This window comes from Arachis duranensis, chromosome 2, assembly GCF_000817695.3.
Source record: "Arachis duranensis cultivar V14167 chromosome 2, aradu.V14167.gnm2.J7QH, whole genome shotgun sequence".
NCBI classification, from domain to species: domain Eukaryota; kingdom Viridiplantae; phylum Streptophyta; class Magnoliopsida; order Fabales; family Fabaceae; genus Arachis; species Arachis duranensis.
In genome coordinates, this window is record NC_029773.3 from 63,807,891 (window position 1) to 63,825,243 (window position 17,353).

The window sequence follows — 17,353 nt, forward strand, 5'->3', positions numbered from 1 at the left end:
CAAACCCAGCCCCAGTCCCAGTCCCAATCCTCCATTTCTCTCTGAAAATTGAAAGAACCCTAGTCCCCAAACGCAGCCCCGCAGCCACCGTCCCTCTTCTTAGCATCGCCGAACTCTTCTCCGCTGGGGACAGGCGTCGCGTGTGGAAACTCTGCCGCCGTCGTAGGAAGCTATGTCGCGTGTGGAAGCTCCGTCGCCGTCCTAGGAAGCTGTGTCGCCCTCGTAGGAATCTTTTGTCCGTCGTGTGGAAGCTCTGTCGCCGTCGTCGTCTCCTCTGTTCGAGCTCTCTCTGTCTTTGCCGGTAGTTCCGACTCCTCTGTCATCGCCGTCACTCCCCTTCCTCCCTCGATCCGGTAAGCACCGTTACTTGGAATTAATTTTTGCTTTTTTTGTAATTTGTACTGTTGTTAATAATATTGAAAAAACAAAATCTGGATTACCATTATGCTATGGTTCAGTGAAAAAATGCACTTAATGATGTCAAAAGAAAGCTGCTTTAAAAAGCTATTAGAAACTCTAGAGGTTAATCATAATTCCCGCAATTAGAACACTCAGCTGATTGCCCTGTAACTCTGTTGGATTTATGTAGTTTTTCAATCAAAAGGGTGTTTGAGAAAACTTAAAAGAATGAAAATTATAATTGCTTGCTGATAAATATCTGTAATTTCAATTTTCTAAAGAATCAGCTTATGAATGTGCAACCTTCTTTTATCATAGCTTACTGTTACACAAAGAAAAGCAACTTTACTATCAAGCTTTTTCTATAATAGAAGATTTTTAGATCTGTTTATGTACGAGGAAAGAAAGAGGGGACGGGGATGGCAACAAAACAAGAACTTAGGAACATTTTATAGATAACGAAAGAAATTAGGACAGTACCTGTAGGCAAAGTCTTCCGAGTGGGATATGAAGAAGTAAGATCAATAAGAAAGAGCAATATAACGAGAAAATCCAAGTTCTCTAACACCCATTTTGTTTGTTGTTCTCTGTGTGGTGTGTTTTCCCTTCCCTTTTTTTCGTGTTTGTGTGTGGTGGCGGTGGTTGGTGGGGTTGGGATACTTGGTGTCAATGACAAGATTAGTAGGTTATGAATAGGTTCTAGTTAAGTTGGAAACTTATTTTTTCTTTACTCTTGTTGAATTCATACTTGTGATTTTATTGAAGGTCAGTCACTAGCTATGCATATCTGTATAATAGGATTTTGTGAAATTTGGCCTAATTCTTCATCTTTAGTTGAAAACTTGTTTGTTAATGTTTCTTTTGATAGTAGAGCATTATGTGTTTGTCACTATGTGCGTTTTGATTGTTTTTAGTTATGAACTTTGATGTTTGAAGTTGTTTGTGAACTTCTAATATTAAATTATGGATAATTTATCATGTGAAATTGTGAAATTTTGAATTTTATTAAGTTAGAAAGTATTGAATTTATATATTTGAAATTATATATTGAATTTTTAATAATTTTATTTAATATTTAATTAAACCGGTCGAACCTCGGTCGAACCAGTGAACCGGTGACCTTACTGATTTATTGACCGGTCCGGTTCTCGCAACCTTGGTTAGAATAGAAAATCCCAGAGAGTGTAGTGAAGAAGGAAATCATGGTGTCTCTGGCTCAGCAGCTGAGCGTCCTGAGATGGTCTCCACTGCCGTCCACGTCTTCGTCAAGACCAACCACCACCCACAACCGCCGTACCCGCACGCTCCTTCCGGTGGTGTGTTCAGTGGCCTTATCGAATGCGCAGAACCGAGAGAGAGTGAAGCTGAAAGAGCTCTTCGAGCAAGCCTATGAGAGGTGCCGCACTGCTCCCATGGAAGGTGTTTCCTTCACCGTTGATCAGTTCACTGAAGCTCTTGAAAAGTATGATTTTGATTCTGAGGTTGGCACCAAGGTCAGCTCGCTTCGCTTTGGGGTTTTTTTCTTTAATTTTTTTAACTGCAATGGAGTTTGTTCTGTCACTGGTTGCATAAAGTTTTGAACTTGATAAATGTAGTTTGTGGTTTCGGTGGAAGATGACTTTGAATTGAGTTTGTTGAAATGGTGTGTATTGATGAGTAATGAGAATGTTTAGTTAATGTGTCTGTGGAAATTGATGGTTGGTTGTGTATGAAGAAAAACAAAAACAGGTAATTGGATCCAGAGCCAACATCTTTTGCAAATATAGTTGTTTTAGTTTAGGTTGAATTTCGTCCTAGGTGGTTTGCATTTGTTCGAGAGAAGATCAGAGCATCTACTTAGGTGTGTGAATCGGATAGAAGATAGACAAGTGGCGAAAGGTAGGTAGAGGACAACCAAAAAATTCATACACAAGGTGTAAAGGACCTAACTGTAAACATGATATATGAATAATATGATAGGGTACAGTTGATCCTATCCAATTCCACCCAGTGGGATAAGGTTTTGTTATTGTTGTTGCAATTGTTTGATTAAGATGGTCTGTTTTTCACGTAAGGTTTTATGATAGGACACAATGGCATTGACATAGTTTGATACTTTGATTCATTTAGTGGAAAAGGAGTTCTGTGTTGTGTTGTTTTGTTCCTTGAGGAAATAAGTTGGTTAATGGTGGTGGGTTTTTGTTTTCAGATTAAGGGCACGGTATTTGCTGTAGATGCAAGTGGAGCTTATGTTGACGTTACTGCAAAGTCTACTGCATATTTGCCTCTGCAAGAGGCATGCATCCACCGAATTAAGCATGTGCAAGAAGCAGGCATAGTTCCTGGCTTGAGAGAGGAGTTTGTAGTAATTGGGGAAAATGAAGTTGATGATGGCCTGATCTTGAGTTTAAAGGCTATTGAGTTCGACCTTGCATGGGAACGCTGTAGGCAACTTCAAGCAGAAGATGCAGTTGTCAAGGGTAAGGTGGGTGAAGTGAAACCAAGAAACTCAATTTTAGTCAATGTTTAGTTCAAGTATTGTTTCTGCCGTTGTGAGTTGTTTAATTTTCTCTATGTTTACATTAACTTGTTTAATTTTCTCTATGTTTACATTAACTGGTTGCATACACTTCGTCTTGCAGATTGTCAATGGAAACAAGGGTGGATTGGTGGCCGAGGTGGAAGGCCTTAAGGGATTTGTTCCATTCTCACAGATTTCAACGGTTAGCTCTTGACCTACTTTGATGTTAGTAGCGTTGCTCTGATTTTGACCGCACTAATAGTCAATACTCAATATAGGCCATTTAGTTGAGGCTTTTTGTTGTAACCATCATCAGACTGGGATGCTTCATGCCAAAGACTGAAAATCTGGAATTCGCATGAGAATATGAGGCATTCTCCCTCTATTGTTGTCAATGTTGAAATAAAGTAATTCAAGTTTAGTAACCCCACTTGTATTCCTCGAGTTCCCATAGATTATTATGTTTAACTAAGAAGTTTCTTTAAATGTTCATTTCCATATTTCATTGCTTAGCCTTCTGTTTACTTTTCTTGTTAGAAATTATCTGGAGAAGAGCTACTTGAGAAGGAACTCCCTCTAAAGTTCATGGAGGTGGATGAGGAACAGTCCAGACTTATCCTCAGTCACCGTAAAGCCGCTGCTGACAGCCAGGGACAGCTGGGAATTGGATCCGTAGTAACTGGCACTGTTCAAAGCCTAAAGCCATATGGTGCCTTCGTTGACATTGGTGGAATCAGTGGTCTCCTTCACGTCAGTCAGATCAGTCACGATCGTATAACTGATATTGCAACTGTTCTTCAACCTGGTGATATTCTGAAGGTATTCTTATGATATTGTTAGTTTGTTACATTTACATGGACATTTTGCTTACAATTGCAGTTGTCTTGTAGATGAAAATTCTCACCTGTTTGTTTAGGTGATGATACTAAGTCATGATCGGGAGAGAGGCCGAGTAAGCCTTTCCACAAAGAAGTTGGAACCCACACCTGGTGATATGATTCGCAATCCAAAGCTTGTCTTTGAGAAGGTATAACTCAGAAAGGATGTCACATGTTTTGCTTATTTCAACTTCGTCGTTTTTTCTACCATCTTTTTTGACATCCTTGAAGAAGCTGAAACCCCCCTTTTTCCTTTACCTTGATAAATCATATATACCTCATCACTTTCCATCAGCATTTTTAATTTTCGATGAGAATGATCACATTTAACTCTGATTCTGTTCTTATAGGCGGAAGAGATGGCTCAGACATTCAGACAGAGAATAGCCCAAGCAGAAGCCATGGCTCGTGCTGATATGCTTCGGTTCCAGCCAGAGGTATCTAGCTATTGATTATTTATTTCATTATTTGTACAAAATTCTATGTGCATTTGCATGTCAAAGGAATTCTTACTTTCAGTTATTACATTTCATCTTTGAGTTGAATATCTTCTTTGATCCCTTTATGGCATCCTTGCACAATTTGATGATGAATATATAAAAATTATATGAATTGCAGAGTGGATTAACTCTTAGCAATGAAGGGATATTAGGACCACTTTCTTCAGAGTTGCCTGCAGAGGGTGTGGATTTCAATGAGGTACCCTCAGCTGAAGAACATTCATGATTCAGAATTTTGAGGGTCCTATTTTGCACCTAGCTCTAGATTTTTGCTTGTAACTTAAACAATATTGCTGTATAACAATAAGCTTATTGTTTTGTTTTGTTTGGATGAGTTAATTTTTTCCTGCTGCTTAGAGAATACATTACTTAATATTCACCAATTTGAGCCAACAATCCCGCCTTTTCTACAAATTTGAATTCTGTTGAGTGTGTATTTAGCCAGATGAACTAAAATATTGATTTTCAAGAAAGGAAAAGTCAATTAATCTTTTTATTTTCTGATTATATGAAAGCTTTCATGTTACGAACACAAAGGAGCAATACAATATTAGTTTTTTGGATTTGGTTAACAATACTTTTTAAGTTGTTAAATGCGAAAAGTATGTGTTGAAGAATTAAAAATTTCAAGTTTTTAAAAGTATATTTTGTATAAAGAATATGGAAAAATTGGACATTAGGATAAGTAATTTTAACTAATACCTTTAGAAAGACACCCCAAAAAAAGAAAAAAGAACTAATACCTTTAGAGTTTAGAATGTGTTAGATGGACCAAACCAATCATTTACTGGTCTGTGCTCAATGATTATATATCTTATTTGAAAATAAAAAGGGAAAAAGCAATATAGGCTGTTCTATCGGAAATTTTTTTGAAATAAATTAAAAATTTTAAGATTTTAAAAGTATATTTTGTTTTTGTATAAAGAATATAGAAAAATTAGACATTAGGATGAGTAATTTTAACTAATACCTTTAGAAAGACACAGAAAAAGAAAAAAGAAGGACAAATGATGCATATAAATCAAGTAGAGGGTGGTTTTACACAATTCTATCAAAGATAAAAACGTTACAAGGTTCTACTAAGAGCACTTTTCTATATAGTTTGAATTATAACCACTCGATTTACACATACATAGTAATTCGGATCATACTGATTCGAATTACACAAACTAACACACACTAATTCGAATGAGCATAATTCGAACTACTCCAGAATTTTGTGCCCATAGTAATTGTTTCGAATTACCCCCTATTTCCCCTATATAAAGAGTTTGAAGTAATCTCATTTGAACCACTATTTTAAATCTATGCTCCAATAAATCCTAGAGAAAATGACCCAGGCTTGAGCAGAATATCTAGCCAATGGGGGATAATCCGGACCGATTTTATCGTTTGTATGGAGTAACCCATATAGCTGATGTTATCAATGAAGAGGTTAGTGCGAACTTGTTCTTTTAAAATATGAGTGAATAAGTTTTTTTATTTTATATATTTTTACTTTTGGTGTGTTAGAATGGTAGTCATTATGTACCGACGCTAAGTTAGATAGGATTGCCATACAAGTGGTTTTATTAGTGGTTTTGTTAGTGGTTTTGTTAATGATTTTGTTAGTGAATGATGTCGCAATGAATTTTGTATAATCAGTGGGGAAATCAGACTCAATTCAGAATTCCAAGACCATTCCCTTGAGTTTTTCTCAATGAAAACAGTCTTTGAGTCGCATACTTTTTGGAGGTGAAGGAGTTATGGAGCATTTCATTTCACATTGTCCTCTGATTGAACATTTAATTCTTGACTTTTGTAATGTAGATCACCCTCTAAGCATAACACCCGGTTCTAGGAGCTATCGGGGGAAATCGCTAAGCTTGCGTGGTCTACAAAAGCTGAAGGGAGCTGATCTTAAAGGAATACAGGAGGTATTAGGTATATATTGATGTTCCGAATCTTGAGAACTTATATTATCGTGCTCTTGATATGGATATGGACGTGCCTTTCAAGCTGAATTTAGATATAGTTGCACAAATTTGAGTGCTTGAGCTTGAGCTTGTGGTATTTGGGGAGCCCAGACAATGGTTACTTGAACATTTTAATAGGATTCCTTTCCTTGAGAGTTTGATGTTGCATAATTGCTCTATGTTTGAGTATGAGAGGATTAATATTTCAGGTCCTCAAGTTCTTCAGGTTATCACATTGCTCTAACTTGAAGGAGGTAAACATCGATGCTCCAAATTTATTATCTTGCAAGTATATCGGAGAATTTCTAGAATTTCCAATCAACAGGAAGTCCACGCTCATTTCGGATGTAATTATCAAGTTAAGTTGTATATATTACATTCTTTGGATGTGGCTTTTTCCCAAATTCCTACTTAATGCGGGATACTTGTGCATCGAGCTGCCGTTTCTTTTTATTCCCTGAATTTTGCAGATTAGAGAAAGCCTGGGCGTATTGCAATTTTCATCACCTCCTCCAAGTATTAAACACGTTCAATTACGATGTTGTATGGATAGTGACGCTCACTATTTTCCCTTTATGAATTGGTTAGCTTGGACTCATTGTGTCATTGACTTGTTGTGTCCCAATTTTCTGTTTTATTACCAAATACTTATCAACATAAATAAGATGTTATGTGGAGATTGGAGCCTCTAACTTTATTCGTTACTTCACAAAAACAACAATTTTTCTATGAGATGCTGATGGACAGAAAGAAGTGGGGGTGCTATCTCCGTTCAAGGCGCAACAAGTGTTGTTGGAATGGCTTGAAGATTGTGAAGGTCACACATTCAAAATGGCCTGATGAAAATGTTGAAGATCTTAAGGCCATGTTAGATTCATTGCCAGAATCTGGTGTTGCTGAATATATTACTTTGAGTAATACTCCAAATAGGTCCCCAAGAAATTTGCCATCCGACAGTTTTGTCCCCCACAAAATTTAACTAAGATTTTGACCCTGAGGTTCTCAGATATCCCCCAAATACGTCCCCAAAACCGTTTGATCCGGTTAAAGTGGTGACGTGTCAGGTCAATTGTGACATGTCACCTTTAGGACATTTTGGTCCCCATCCACGGTGGACAAAACGACGTCGTATTGGAACCAGTGGCAAAACGACGTCGTTTCGGGGAGGACAAATTCGTCCCCACTTAGACAGAGAATGCAAACGGCGTCGTTTTCATGTTGGGGACCTATTTGTCTTATAATAGTATCTTAGGGGACCTATTTGACCTATAATTTGTGATGTTAAAAGAAGCTATATTTACTTCAACGCAAACTTTAAAAACACATTGACATTAGTCTGTTCATTTATCAAAATGGTAACATAAACCTGAGAACTCAAACATGTTAACTACACAAATATTTGGCTTCAATAGCAACACAAACCAAATCAAGTCAAAGAAGGTTTATTTTCTTTAACACAAACTAAACGAAACCATTCTAAATAACATAACGTCTTCTTCCTCCAACATAACAAAAGGTGGTAACATAACTAAGACAACAACTTTCACACTAATTCTTAGAAGTATCATTTCTTGAAAGACTGGTTCAACCCTCGTGTGCAACAAGTGGCACAGTATCTAAGTTGTTCAAATTCATTCCAATATGAGGGTTGAACCAGTCTTTCAAGAAATGATGCTTGTAACAGCCCAGACCACCCGCTAGCACGATATTGTCCGCTTTGGCACACAAGGCCTCACGATTTTACCTTTGACAATAGGGATGCTAGTCGAAACCCCCCACACTCACTCGTCAAAACGCGTCATGCTAGGAAAAGGTATCCGCATCCTTATAAGGCATGCTTCATTCCCCTCCCCAACCGATGTGGGACCTTACAACCACCCCCCTAAGGGAGCCCAGCGCCCTCGCTGGCACATTGATTCGGGCTCTGGCTCTGATACCATCTGTAACAGCCCAAACCACTCGCTAGCACGATATTGTCCGCTTTGGCACACAAGGCCTCACGGTTTTGCTTTTGACGATAGGGATGCTAGCCGAAGGCCCCCACACTCACTCGTCAAAACGCGTCATGCGAGGGAGAGGTATCCACACCCTTATAAGGCATGCTTCGTTCCCCTCCCCAACCGATATGGGACCTTACAATGCTTCTAAGAATTAGTGTGAAAGTTGTTGTCTTAGTTATGTTACCACCTTTTGTTATGCTGGAGGAAAAAGACGTTATGTTGTCTTAGTTTAAACCTTCTTTTAACTTGATTTGGTTTGTGTTGCTATTGAAGCCAAATATTTGTGTGGTTAACATGTTTGAGTTCTCAGGTTGTTACTATTTTGATAAATGAACAGACCAATGTCAATGTGTTTTTAAGGGGTTTGCGTTGAAGTAAATATAACTTTTTTTAACATCACGAATTATAGGTCAAATAGGTCCCCTAAGATACTATTATAAGACAAATAGGTCCCCAACATGAAAACGACGCCGTTTGCATCCTCTGTCTAAGTGGGGACGAATTTGTCCTCTCCGAAACGACGTCGTTTTGCCACTGGTTCCAATACGACGTCGTTTTGTCCACCGTGGATGGGGACCAAAATGTCCTAAAGGTGACATGTCATAATTGACCTGACACGTCACCACTTTAACCGGATCAAACGGTTTTGGGGACGTATTTGGGGGATATCTGAGAACCTCAGGGTCAAAATCTTAGTTAAATTTTGTGGGGGACAAAATTGTCGGATGGCAAATTTCTTGGGGACCTATTTGGGGTATTACTCTATTACTTTTGGCTTAGAGTTGTAATCTTGCAAGACATGCATTCTCTATTTGAATTAAAACTTAGGTGTTGCTGCTTTCTTATATGTTCGTGCGTATGCATTTACTTTGGTGCTCATGTATGTACAAAGTTAAATATATGCTGAATTACAATTAATATAATCTACTAGTTACAAAGTCTATTTGGATGTTTTTCATTAGAATCTTCTAGATTCTGGTATTATTATTATTAATAATATTATTATTGTTAAAGTACTGTTTTAATTTTTAAACATTTAGATTAAATCTTAATTTAATTCTAACATTTAAAATGTCCTGTTTTTATTTCAAATGTTTTATTTCATCTTATTTTAGTTATTTGGTTAAAATTACAATTTGTTCTTCCAAAATTACACTTTTGTTCTTTTGTTGTTATTTTTTTTATTCTATTATTTTTACTCTTAAATTATTACAACAGCTATTGTGAACACTATAATTATGAATTTTGTCGTTACCTAAAAGAAAACCATAATAAAAGAAAGAATATTTTTGGAAGAATTTTTTTTTTAATTTCGACTAGAAAATTAAAATAATTTCATAATATACATACATACATACATTAAAAGTAAAGAATACATTTCAAAATTAAGATAAGTCCTACCAAAATGGGATCACTCCATGAATGGGGAGTATTCTATTCTCTTCAATATGGATTGTACTATACTCTGTGCATGTGAGAGACTGAACTATAAATTTATACTGATAGAAATATCTTGGAACTATTGCAGTAGTGCATAGTTTTCCTTCAGGAAATGCCAAGGTCCTGATCTAGTACCTATCCTGCAATTCAAAATAAAATATGATACATCTTTCGACCGAACAAATGCAATAAATAATAATGCATTAATTTGTTATGGTTTCTTTCCTGTGCATTTATTCCAGCTTAATTTGTGAGAAAAACTACTTTCAAAAGAAAAATCAGTTTTCACAAATTTGAAGGAGCAAAAGATTATACTTTTTGCTGCCCAAAATTGATTTTATTATACACTTATTCGTTAAAATTAAATCAGTTATGAAATATTGGAAGTAAAATTGAAATATTTCAACTTTGATAAGTTTTAAGGGTAAAAAAGTATGGTATTCCCTTAAATGAATGGTAAAAAAAATTATGATTTGAAAAATCAGTTTATATATATATTTTTCTTCTGTTAGTTGAAAAATAGTAGCTTTTCAGCAAAATTAGTTTTTTTGGTTTTTCGATTTTACAGAAGACTTTGGTATTAAAATTTCCAGATAGACCCAGTTTACTTCTAATTTGGAATGAAATATGAGTTGCATGGGAGTGAAAGAAGAATATTCTGGTAGTCTTTTAAGTGCATAGAAAAAGAAGTTACCTCCAAAAGCCAGCAAATGTCCTGAGGCTCATGTAAATAGACAAAGCAATCCAGATACCACTAAAGCCATAGCTTGAGGATAACATATATAAGCTAAATATGCTCACCAATGCCACCAAAATCTAGGAGAAATAAGCGAATGCGTAAACTATAAGAGGGGCATAAACCTTACAATCAATTTCTAAAGTGGGAAAAATTGAAAGGCAATTATTTGTATACCCTTTCGAAATTAGATTATCCTTTTTTTATATATTTTTTTACAATAAGTTTAATCGTATACTAACATATGAAATAAGTATTTTTGTAATTTTGTTTGAATATAAAATACCATGTTTGAATTAAACTCTAGATAATTAACTTGTTACATCATTTCTACACTTTGGAACCATAAAACTTAAGAAATACTTGTGTGATTCTAAAGTACATTTAATGCATGTTCTAAAAGCCTATTTTTATCCAAACTTCAACTACATGCTGTATTCATTTAGAAATGTTTGGTAACAAAAATATTAACTAAAAATAGTCAAAATCTATCTTATTTAGTAGTTAAGTTATGACTAAATTTTTTTTTTTTTTTGTCACCTTAGCATTAATACTACACATCCAAGTCTTTTTGTTAACCAAGTCTAACCAAATTAATCTAACATAATAAAAGTTAGTTATGACTAACATTATTCCAAATCTTATTGTTTAACTTGGTTGGATTTGGTTCATAAAAAGACTTGGATGTAGCATTACTCATCGGTTAAATACATAATTATTTCATGTGTTATCAATATACATAACAGACTTATGATGCAATAATACATGAGAATGTAATTTACCCTCTTGTTTCAGAAGGCAAGGAAACAATTGCCATTAGTAAGAAGTTATATCACCACTATAAGGACTTAATGATTGTAAATCATAGATTCTGAATCTTTGAACAGTGAATTTCATGAACTTTTTGTAGAGGAATTAGCAACTAACTCAAAAAGGTTGTAACATTAATGCTAAAAGTAAATTTGACAAACATACATGATCTGCTTCATGCTTAAAAACCAAATTTCTAGACTTTACCATTGAGTAAGCAGAGTATATGAAATCCGAAGCTCCGTAGTTTACTCCGTCAAAAACAAATGCTAGTGAATTGAGGGGTTGAGTGGCTGCAACATACTGGCGAAGTAGAAATTAAAATAAACAGATAAATAAGATAGATAAACTTTTCTTGTTAGGTAAGCAACTTATTACTAAGAAGGGAGAGTGCTCTTATTTTATAAGCAACAGAAATAAAACTCACCGGAATACCAATACCAATAAGATGCAGAACAGCGACGTCGTTTGTAAATAACTTAGAAGCAAAAGGGAGCAGACTAAAGAGAAGGAATGAGAGAACCAGCCCCAGAATCAGCCCAAGCTGCATGAAAAAGAAAAAGGATTTCAAAAATTATTGAAGTAAGCGTGTTCGAGATATAATCATTCATGCACATCCTCCTATCAGCTTAAACTTTTGGGAAAAGTGGTTTTATAACATGGTACTACGCAAACCCAAAAGAGACTCTTGCGTGAGTGGATGTGTCAAAGATATAACCATTTATGTGTCTCCTCCTATCAGCTTAAACTTTTGGGAGAAGTGGTTTCATAATAGTAACAAATGAATAACTAACAAAAAATTTAGATGAAAGGTAAGTGACAAGTTGAAATACCTGAAGAACACGCGAAGCCGATGTGATCACTTTATGGTAATCCCTTTGCGCAAATGCACTTGCAAGAATAGCCTGAAAAGTTAAAACTGGCATCCATTGGTTTGCATTGGCTTAATTGTAGTATAACAAACTAGCAACATACTTTTTTGGAAAATAGAATGATTAAGAGGGAAGAGTGAAAAGTGAATGATGACAATATTGCAGAGAGCCCAAGATGTTGCATGCAACTAAGAACAATTCTGATTAAAATGAAACTAAGAAGCATACAGAAAATCACCAAATGAATTCATATTGGTAATTTGCATATGCTTTAAACAACAAAGACTTGGCAATTAATGGTGGAAGTTCTCAGAGATGCTAATTTCTGAATGTAGTTACTTTGCTAGTTCCTTGCAACTATAATATACGTTTTCGTTTACTTGGTTGTGTGTGGCACCGTTAAAATTCATGATAATAACTCAAGAATAAATATCAAATGCTATTGTGATTATGTTATCTCTCATAACAATGAAGAGTACCTATTTATATGCCCAAAAATATTATTTGTGCACTAAAATCAGTCACCATGTATTTATGTATAGGCTCTTAATCCACATAAAATATGTAATAAAAAAATGTTGAGAGGAATAGTTTCTTACTTGAGCAGAAACAGCTAATCCATCAGCAAGCAAAGAGGTCGCCATCCAAATCTGTAAGCAGATTTGGAAGGCGGCCATGGTTATTGATCCTTGTCTTGCTGCAAGGGATGCTGACAGTGTCACACAGAATGTCACTGCTGTAACTTTCAACAATAGCAGAAACCCTACAACAAAGATGAAACAAACAACGTTAGATATTTGTACAAATGTGAAGTGACAATTTAGTAATTGGTCAGATTTAAGACCATGTGAAGTTAAAAATCAAAGAATGTGTTTTGACATCAAATTAATTGTGATATCAGGTGAAACAATATCTCATTTAGTTTGCAAACTCACCTGAGTTAGTTTTTTCTTCTTCCAGAAGAAAAAGAACATTCAATTTCAAGGTATTTAGATCATTCAACTTCAACCAAAATTTTAGTTTCACACATAATAAACAAATGTCACAGCTGAATTTTCAGACTAGAACTGTAAAATATGTTTCTGAATTAAGGATAGGCTCTAGGATCATTAATACACTCCAAATATATTCATGAACTTTACCAAGATAAATTGTAACTGGTATTTTGTAAAGTGTTTCTAGATCATATGTGCAAGTGTTTCAGTTGGCAATGACATGCAAGCTGTTTCATTCATTAATAGATTTTGAAGTTCAGATAAGAACTATATTTTGTCTATGTATATATTTTCGAAGCCTCTCTAGACCGAAAAAGTGCGACAAATTTGTAGACTTGTCTGCTGAATTCCTAATTGTGAAACCAAGAATCTGAAAAATGCAAAAGTAGATAGAAATTAGTACCATTTTTTAGAATCTTCCCAAATTGAAAATCTTGGATACTTGGAGGCATTAGATCAACTTGCTTCATTAAACTCCACAACAACACCAAGGAAATCAAGTACCTGTCAAATCACATGCCAAATTAATAAAACGAGAAACAGAAAAGAAACATAACTTTCTCAAGTAAAACAATAAAAAAAAAAACAAAAATTGAAGTCTTTGATGAGTGATCAACAAAAGATGCTTATAGCATCAGAAAGAATACCGGAGATGAACGTATGAACATACTGGGAGATAATGTGTGCGATTGCTGCACCGCTGACTCCCAACCGGAGTACGAAGATAAGCAATGGATCTAAAATGATATTTGTTACATCTCCCACAACTGTAATCAAACTTCACAAATTACTGAATGATCATAGTGTGCAATTCATTTTGTTTAAAGAAGTAGAGTCTAACTGATTTCCATTAATTCACTAAACTGTATCTAAATCTGATTTTAGAAGTTACAGAAGAAAAAACTAATATTGAATTCTCCAGTAACATTCCTCTATGAATGTTTTAGGTGACCTTTTAATTCATAAAATGGGCAAAATATTTTGATATTAAGAGGGAAAAAAATTTAAAATTGAAACACTGAAGGAAATGATTGAACTAAATAGGATGAAAATTAATTTAACAAAAACCGAACTCTAGACTAGTATCATCATAAGAACTTGATACTTGATAGAGATCAATGGCGTACTTGTAGCATATAAAGGTGTTTTCGTATCTTTGATTCCTCGAAAAACTCCTTGCATGGCCATAGAAAGTATCACAACTGGTGCACCAAATGACCTCAGAGTCAAGTATTGCTGTGCCGGCTTCAACATCGGAGAATTCTGCATGAAGAAAAAACACTCAGTCATTTAACAAATTACATCAATGTAGCTAAAAGGAACTGTAAAAGTCTTCAAAGATGGAACATAGCCAGAAAACTCTAAATTCGAAACAATTATAATATGATTTCTGAAGTAAGAGAAACTATGAAGCAATTGAAGCAGAATTACATGAAGCAACATAGTAACTACTAAATCAGCCCATATTAACAACTATGCTACGTGTACACAAAAAATCAGCTATCAAATCAGGTACAGAATATACATTAAAAATAAGTTAAAAAACATATGTATTTATACGCAAATATATGGTGCTGATTTTTGGCGTGCACTTAGCATTTTTGTCTAGCTAATCTTGTCTTATACTGAAAAATTGAAGTTAATATCATCAATTTCATAGAGGATTATTGTGGCAGTTGCAACTTGCAAGAAAGGACTCACATAATCAACTCCCATGTAATTCAAGATTGGTCTGGCTGTAAAAATGAGAGAGAGAGCTTGTAAGACGCCGAGAATGGCACCGATAACTATTGCTGATGAAGCTGATGGAATATAGCTTTTGTCATGGCCAAGTTTAGCTACTCTATTAACACTTCTTGATGATGTACTGCATTCAGGATCTATCTTGAAAAAAAGAAAAATCAATAATGATAAATTAATCCAGAGAAGTATACAGATTCAATTAAAAATGTGTAGCAGGCTTTTTATTCTTTTGAAAAATGAAATAAATACCAACTTGTTCCACTTCCAATTTTGTTTCCTCGGTCACAGAAGAGGTATGGATCAGCATTTCTGTTTCTGATGGTTGATTTTGTAATTTATCGACGGCATCTTCCTCGGCAACCAACGAGGTTGTAACACTGACCAGAGGAATTATTGCTATTTTTGAGATTTGATTAAAAATTGCAATTGATACCCCCACTGCAGCAAGCTCCACAGGGCCTACAAAACAATAGCAATAATGAAAAATGTTAGAGGAGTAACATCAAACATTTTCTAAATAGAATCCTAAGGTTACATTTAGATTCTGTATCCGAGACATGGGTACATAGACATAGACAAAGACACAAACTCCTTTGGTTATAGAAACAAGGATAGAGGTACAACATTTTCAATCTTAGAAATTATATAACTAAGCTTTGGACACAGCTTAATAAGCTTATGAATAAATCATGCAGGATTTGTTGTATCAGTCAGTCAAACTTTCTAGATAAATACATAGAATTAAAAAGGTGAAGCAAACCTATGTGTCCGATGAATGCAGTATCAATCAGAGAAGCAATAGGATCTGCAGCCAAAGCAAGAGTGGTAGGCAGTGATATATGCATTATTTCCAGGCCTAGTTCATCCTTCCTAAAGGCGTTCCTGTAACCATTAATAACACAAAGTGTTTAGTTTTGATGCAAGTTCACACAGTCATCTAATCAAATTCAACCTTTTTCCATGCAATACACAATTGGATATATACGACAACAACAAAATCTTATTTCACTAAGTGAAGTCGACTAAACCATTGAGTCACACCATGTATCATGTCTAAAGTGAGAATGTCTACACATAAATCTAAGATAAATGCCAAAATTTATTGTTTTTGACCATCACTTAAGTCATCAATTCAATTCTTTTAGTATAATAATCCAATAACATATTTTATCTCATACTCTGATGACACTCGGATATTTTTTATTGACTGCCTCATGTATGGTCTTCTTGAATCTTCTCCTATCTTTGGCTCTGTGTATCTTCCATCCCATCCACCTTTTTAACTGGATATTCGGCTGATTATATATATTTATATATTGTGTGTGAAAATATCTTAATAGTTTCATCCAAATTACACCTAATTTAAGAAACTAAAACTCCTAAAGTCAAGAAACACAGTTCAACAGTATTTCTCACAATCCTTTTTTCTTGGGTCTATAATAAACATTAATCATGATAACTATTCCAAAAATAATATATATGTAAATCAAAGAGAATACTATTGCAATTTTAATATTTCGTCACCTAGCAAAACACAAATAGAAATACCTTATGCCAGAAAATAACATATGAAAGCTCATCTTTCCTTCCGTCGTCCAACAGTTTCAGCTTTCAGCACATATAGAAAATGGAAGTCGTATATGTGACATATAAATATACTAAGTAACCAAACTTGGGTTACACACTTCTATGGCGAAATTTTCAAGAACGTGAAGAATTTGAATGGACAATCACCACCCGTTAGAGTTTGAATCCGAAGGATCCTTCAAGGAACTAAGCAAAACTTAAAATATTCAAATAGATGGAATATGAAAGTTGATGGCAGATGAAGTAAAAGCTACCAAAAAGCCTCCCTTAGTTGTAGAATCCCGGGTTGTATATAGTTTGGTCAATAATAAAATATGATTGTATTCTTTTGCTTTTAGTACAATAGAAAAGTCTTAAATAGTTCCGGTACTGTACAGCTTTTTGTAGGGACGGTGCAGGTAAATTATATGGTACAGTTTTGAAGTGGGTTAGTGGTAAAATTAGTTTATCACAACATGGACAATTCTTTAAATTCTTCTTTTGAAAATTTTTATCAATTAAATTAATTATTCAAAGATTATAAATTAATTAATTTTGTCATTCTATCACTCAATAATTTTTGTAAATAATTAATGATATAAAATATCAATAAAATTCTACATTCAAGTAATTTAACCAACTAAGTTCAACCAAGTCTTTTAGATTCACTCGCTTCTTCTTCTTCTTCTTTTAAATTCACGCACAGACATTTTTCTTCACCCCCGATGCTACGTCGTCTTCTTCCTTCTTTTTCTTATCCTCTTTTTTCATTATTTTTCAATTTCGTTACTATTCCAAGGGTTACCTGAAACTGGATCGAATTTGGGCTTGAACATGAGTTCCAAACTCTTTGGAGAGGTGATTTCCGACTTAGCCTGGGTGGTACAGCCGGCGTCCGAGTTGTTGAGAGGAGACGGAGGGTGGTACCTGCAAGACACTCTAATGCCTAAGTCAGCAAG

At 34.9% G+C, this 17,353-nt stretch overlaps 2 protein-coding genes across 5 annotated transcripts; one reads left to right on the forward strand and one right to left on the reverse strand.

Annotated features, from left to right (window-relative positions):
* LOC107474652 (30S ribosomal protein S1, chloroplastic) lies at positions 1 to 4,791 on the forward strand. 3 transcript variants are annotated; one of them, XM_016094287.3, is made up of 8 exons: positions 1 to 353; positions 1,508 to 1,892; positions 2,588 to 2,863; positions 3,021 to 3,101; positions 3,437 to 3,718; positions 3,816 to 3,926; positions 4,128 to 4,214; positions 4,396 to 4,791. In XM_016094287.3, exons 2-8 carry the CDS (start codon positions 1,602 to 1,604, stop codon positions 4,501 to 4,503), a joined length of 1,236 nt encoding a protein of 411 aa, XP_015949773.1. In that variant the 5' UTR covers positions 1 to 353; positions 1,508 to 1,601; the 3' UTR covers positions 4,504 to 4,791. The 3 variants fall into 3 exon arrangements, with proteins under 3 accessions (XP_015949773.1, XP_015949774.1, XP_015949775.1); XM_016094288.3 differs by having other exon boundaries at positions 1,564 to 1,892; XM_016094289.3 differs by having other exon boundaries at positions 1,569 to 1,892.
* Positions 4,792 to 9,503: 4,712 nt separating this feature from the next.
* On the reverse strand, positions 9,504 to 16,708 carry LOC107474651 (protein DETOXIFICATION 42). 2 transcript variants are annotated; one of them, XM_016094286.3, is made up of 13 exons: positions 16,377 to 16,708; positions 15,589 to 15,710; positions 15,078 to 15,287; positions 14,787 to 14,965; positions 14,213 to 14,348; positions 13,756 to 13,852; positions 13,489 to 13,589; positions 12,690 to 12,853; positions 12,052 to 12,123; positions 11,646 to 11,762; positions 11,426 to 11,521; positions 10,367 to 10,488; positions 9,504 to 9,812 (listed from the first exon to the last, which is right to left on the reverse strand). In XM_016094286.3, exons 1-13 carry the CDS (start codon positions 16,406 to 16,408, stop codon positions 9,752 to 9,754), a joined length of 1,509 nt encoding a protein of 502 aa, XP_015949772.1. In that variant the 5' UTR covers positions 16,409 to 16,708; the 3' UTR covers positions 9,504 to 9,751. The 2 variants fall into 2 exon arrangements, with proteins under 2 accessions (XP_015949772.1, XP_015949771.1); XM_016094285.3 differs by having other exon boundaries at positions 9,508 to 9,812; positions 14,787 to 14,969; positions 15,082 to 15,287.
* Positions 16,709 to 17,353: the final 645 nt, after the last annotated feature.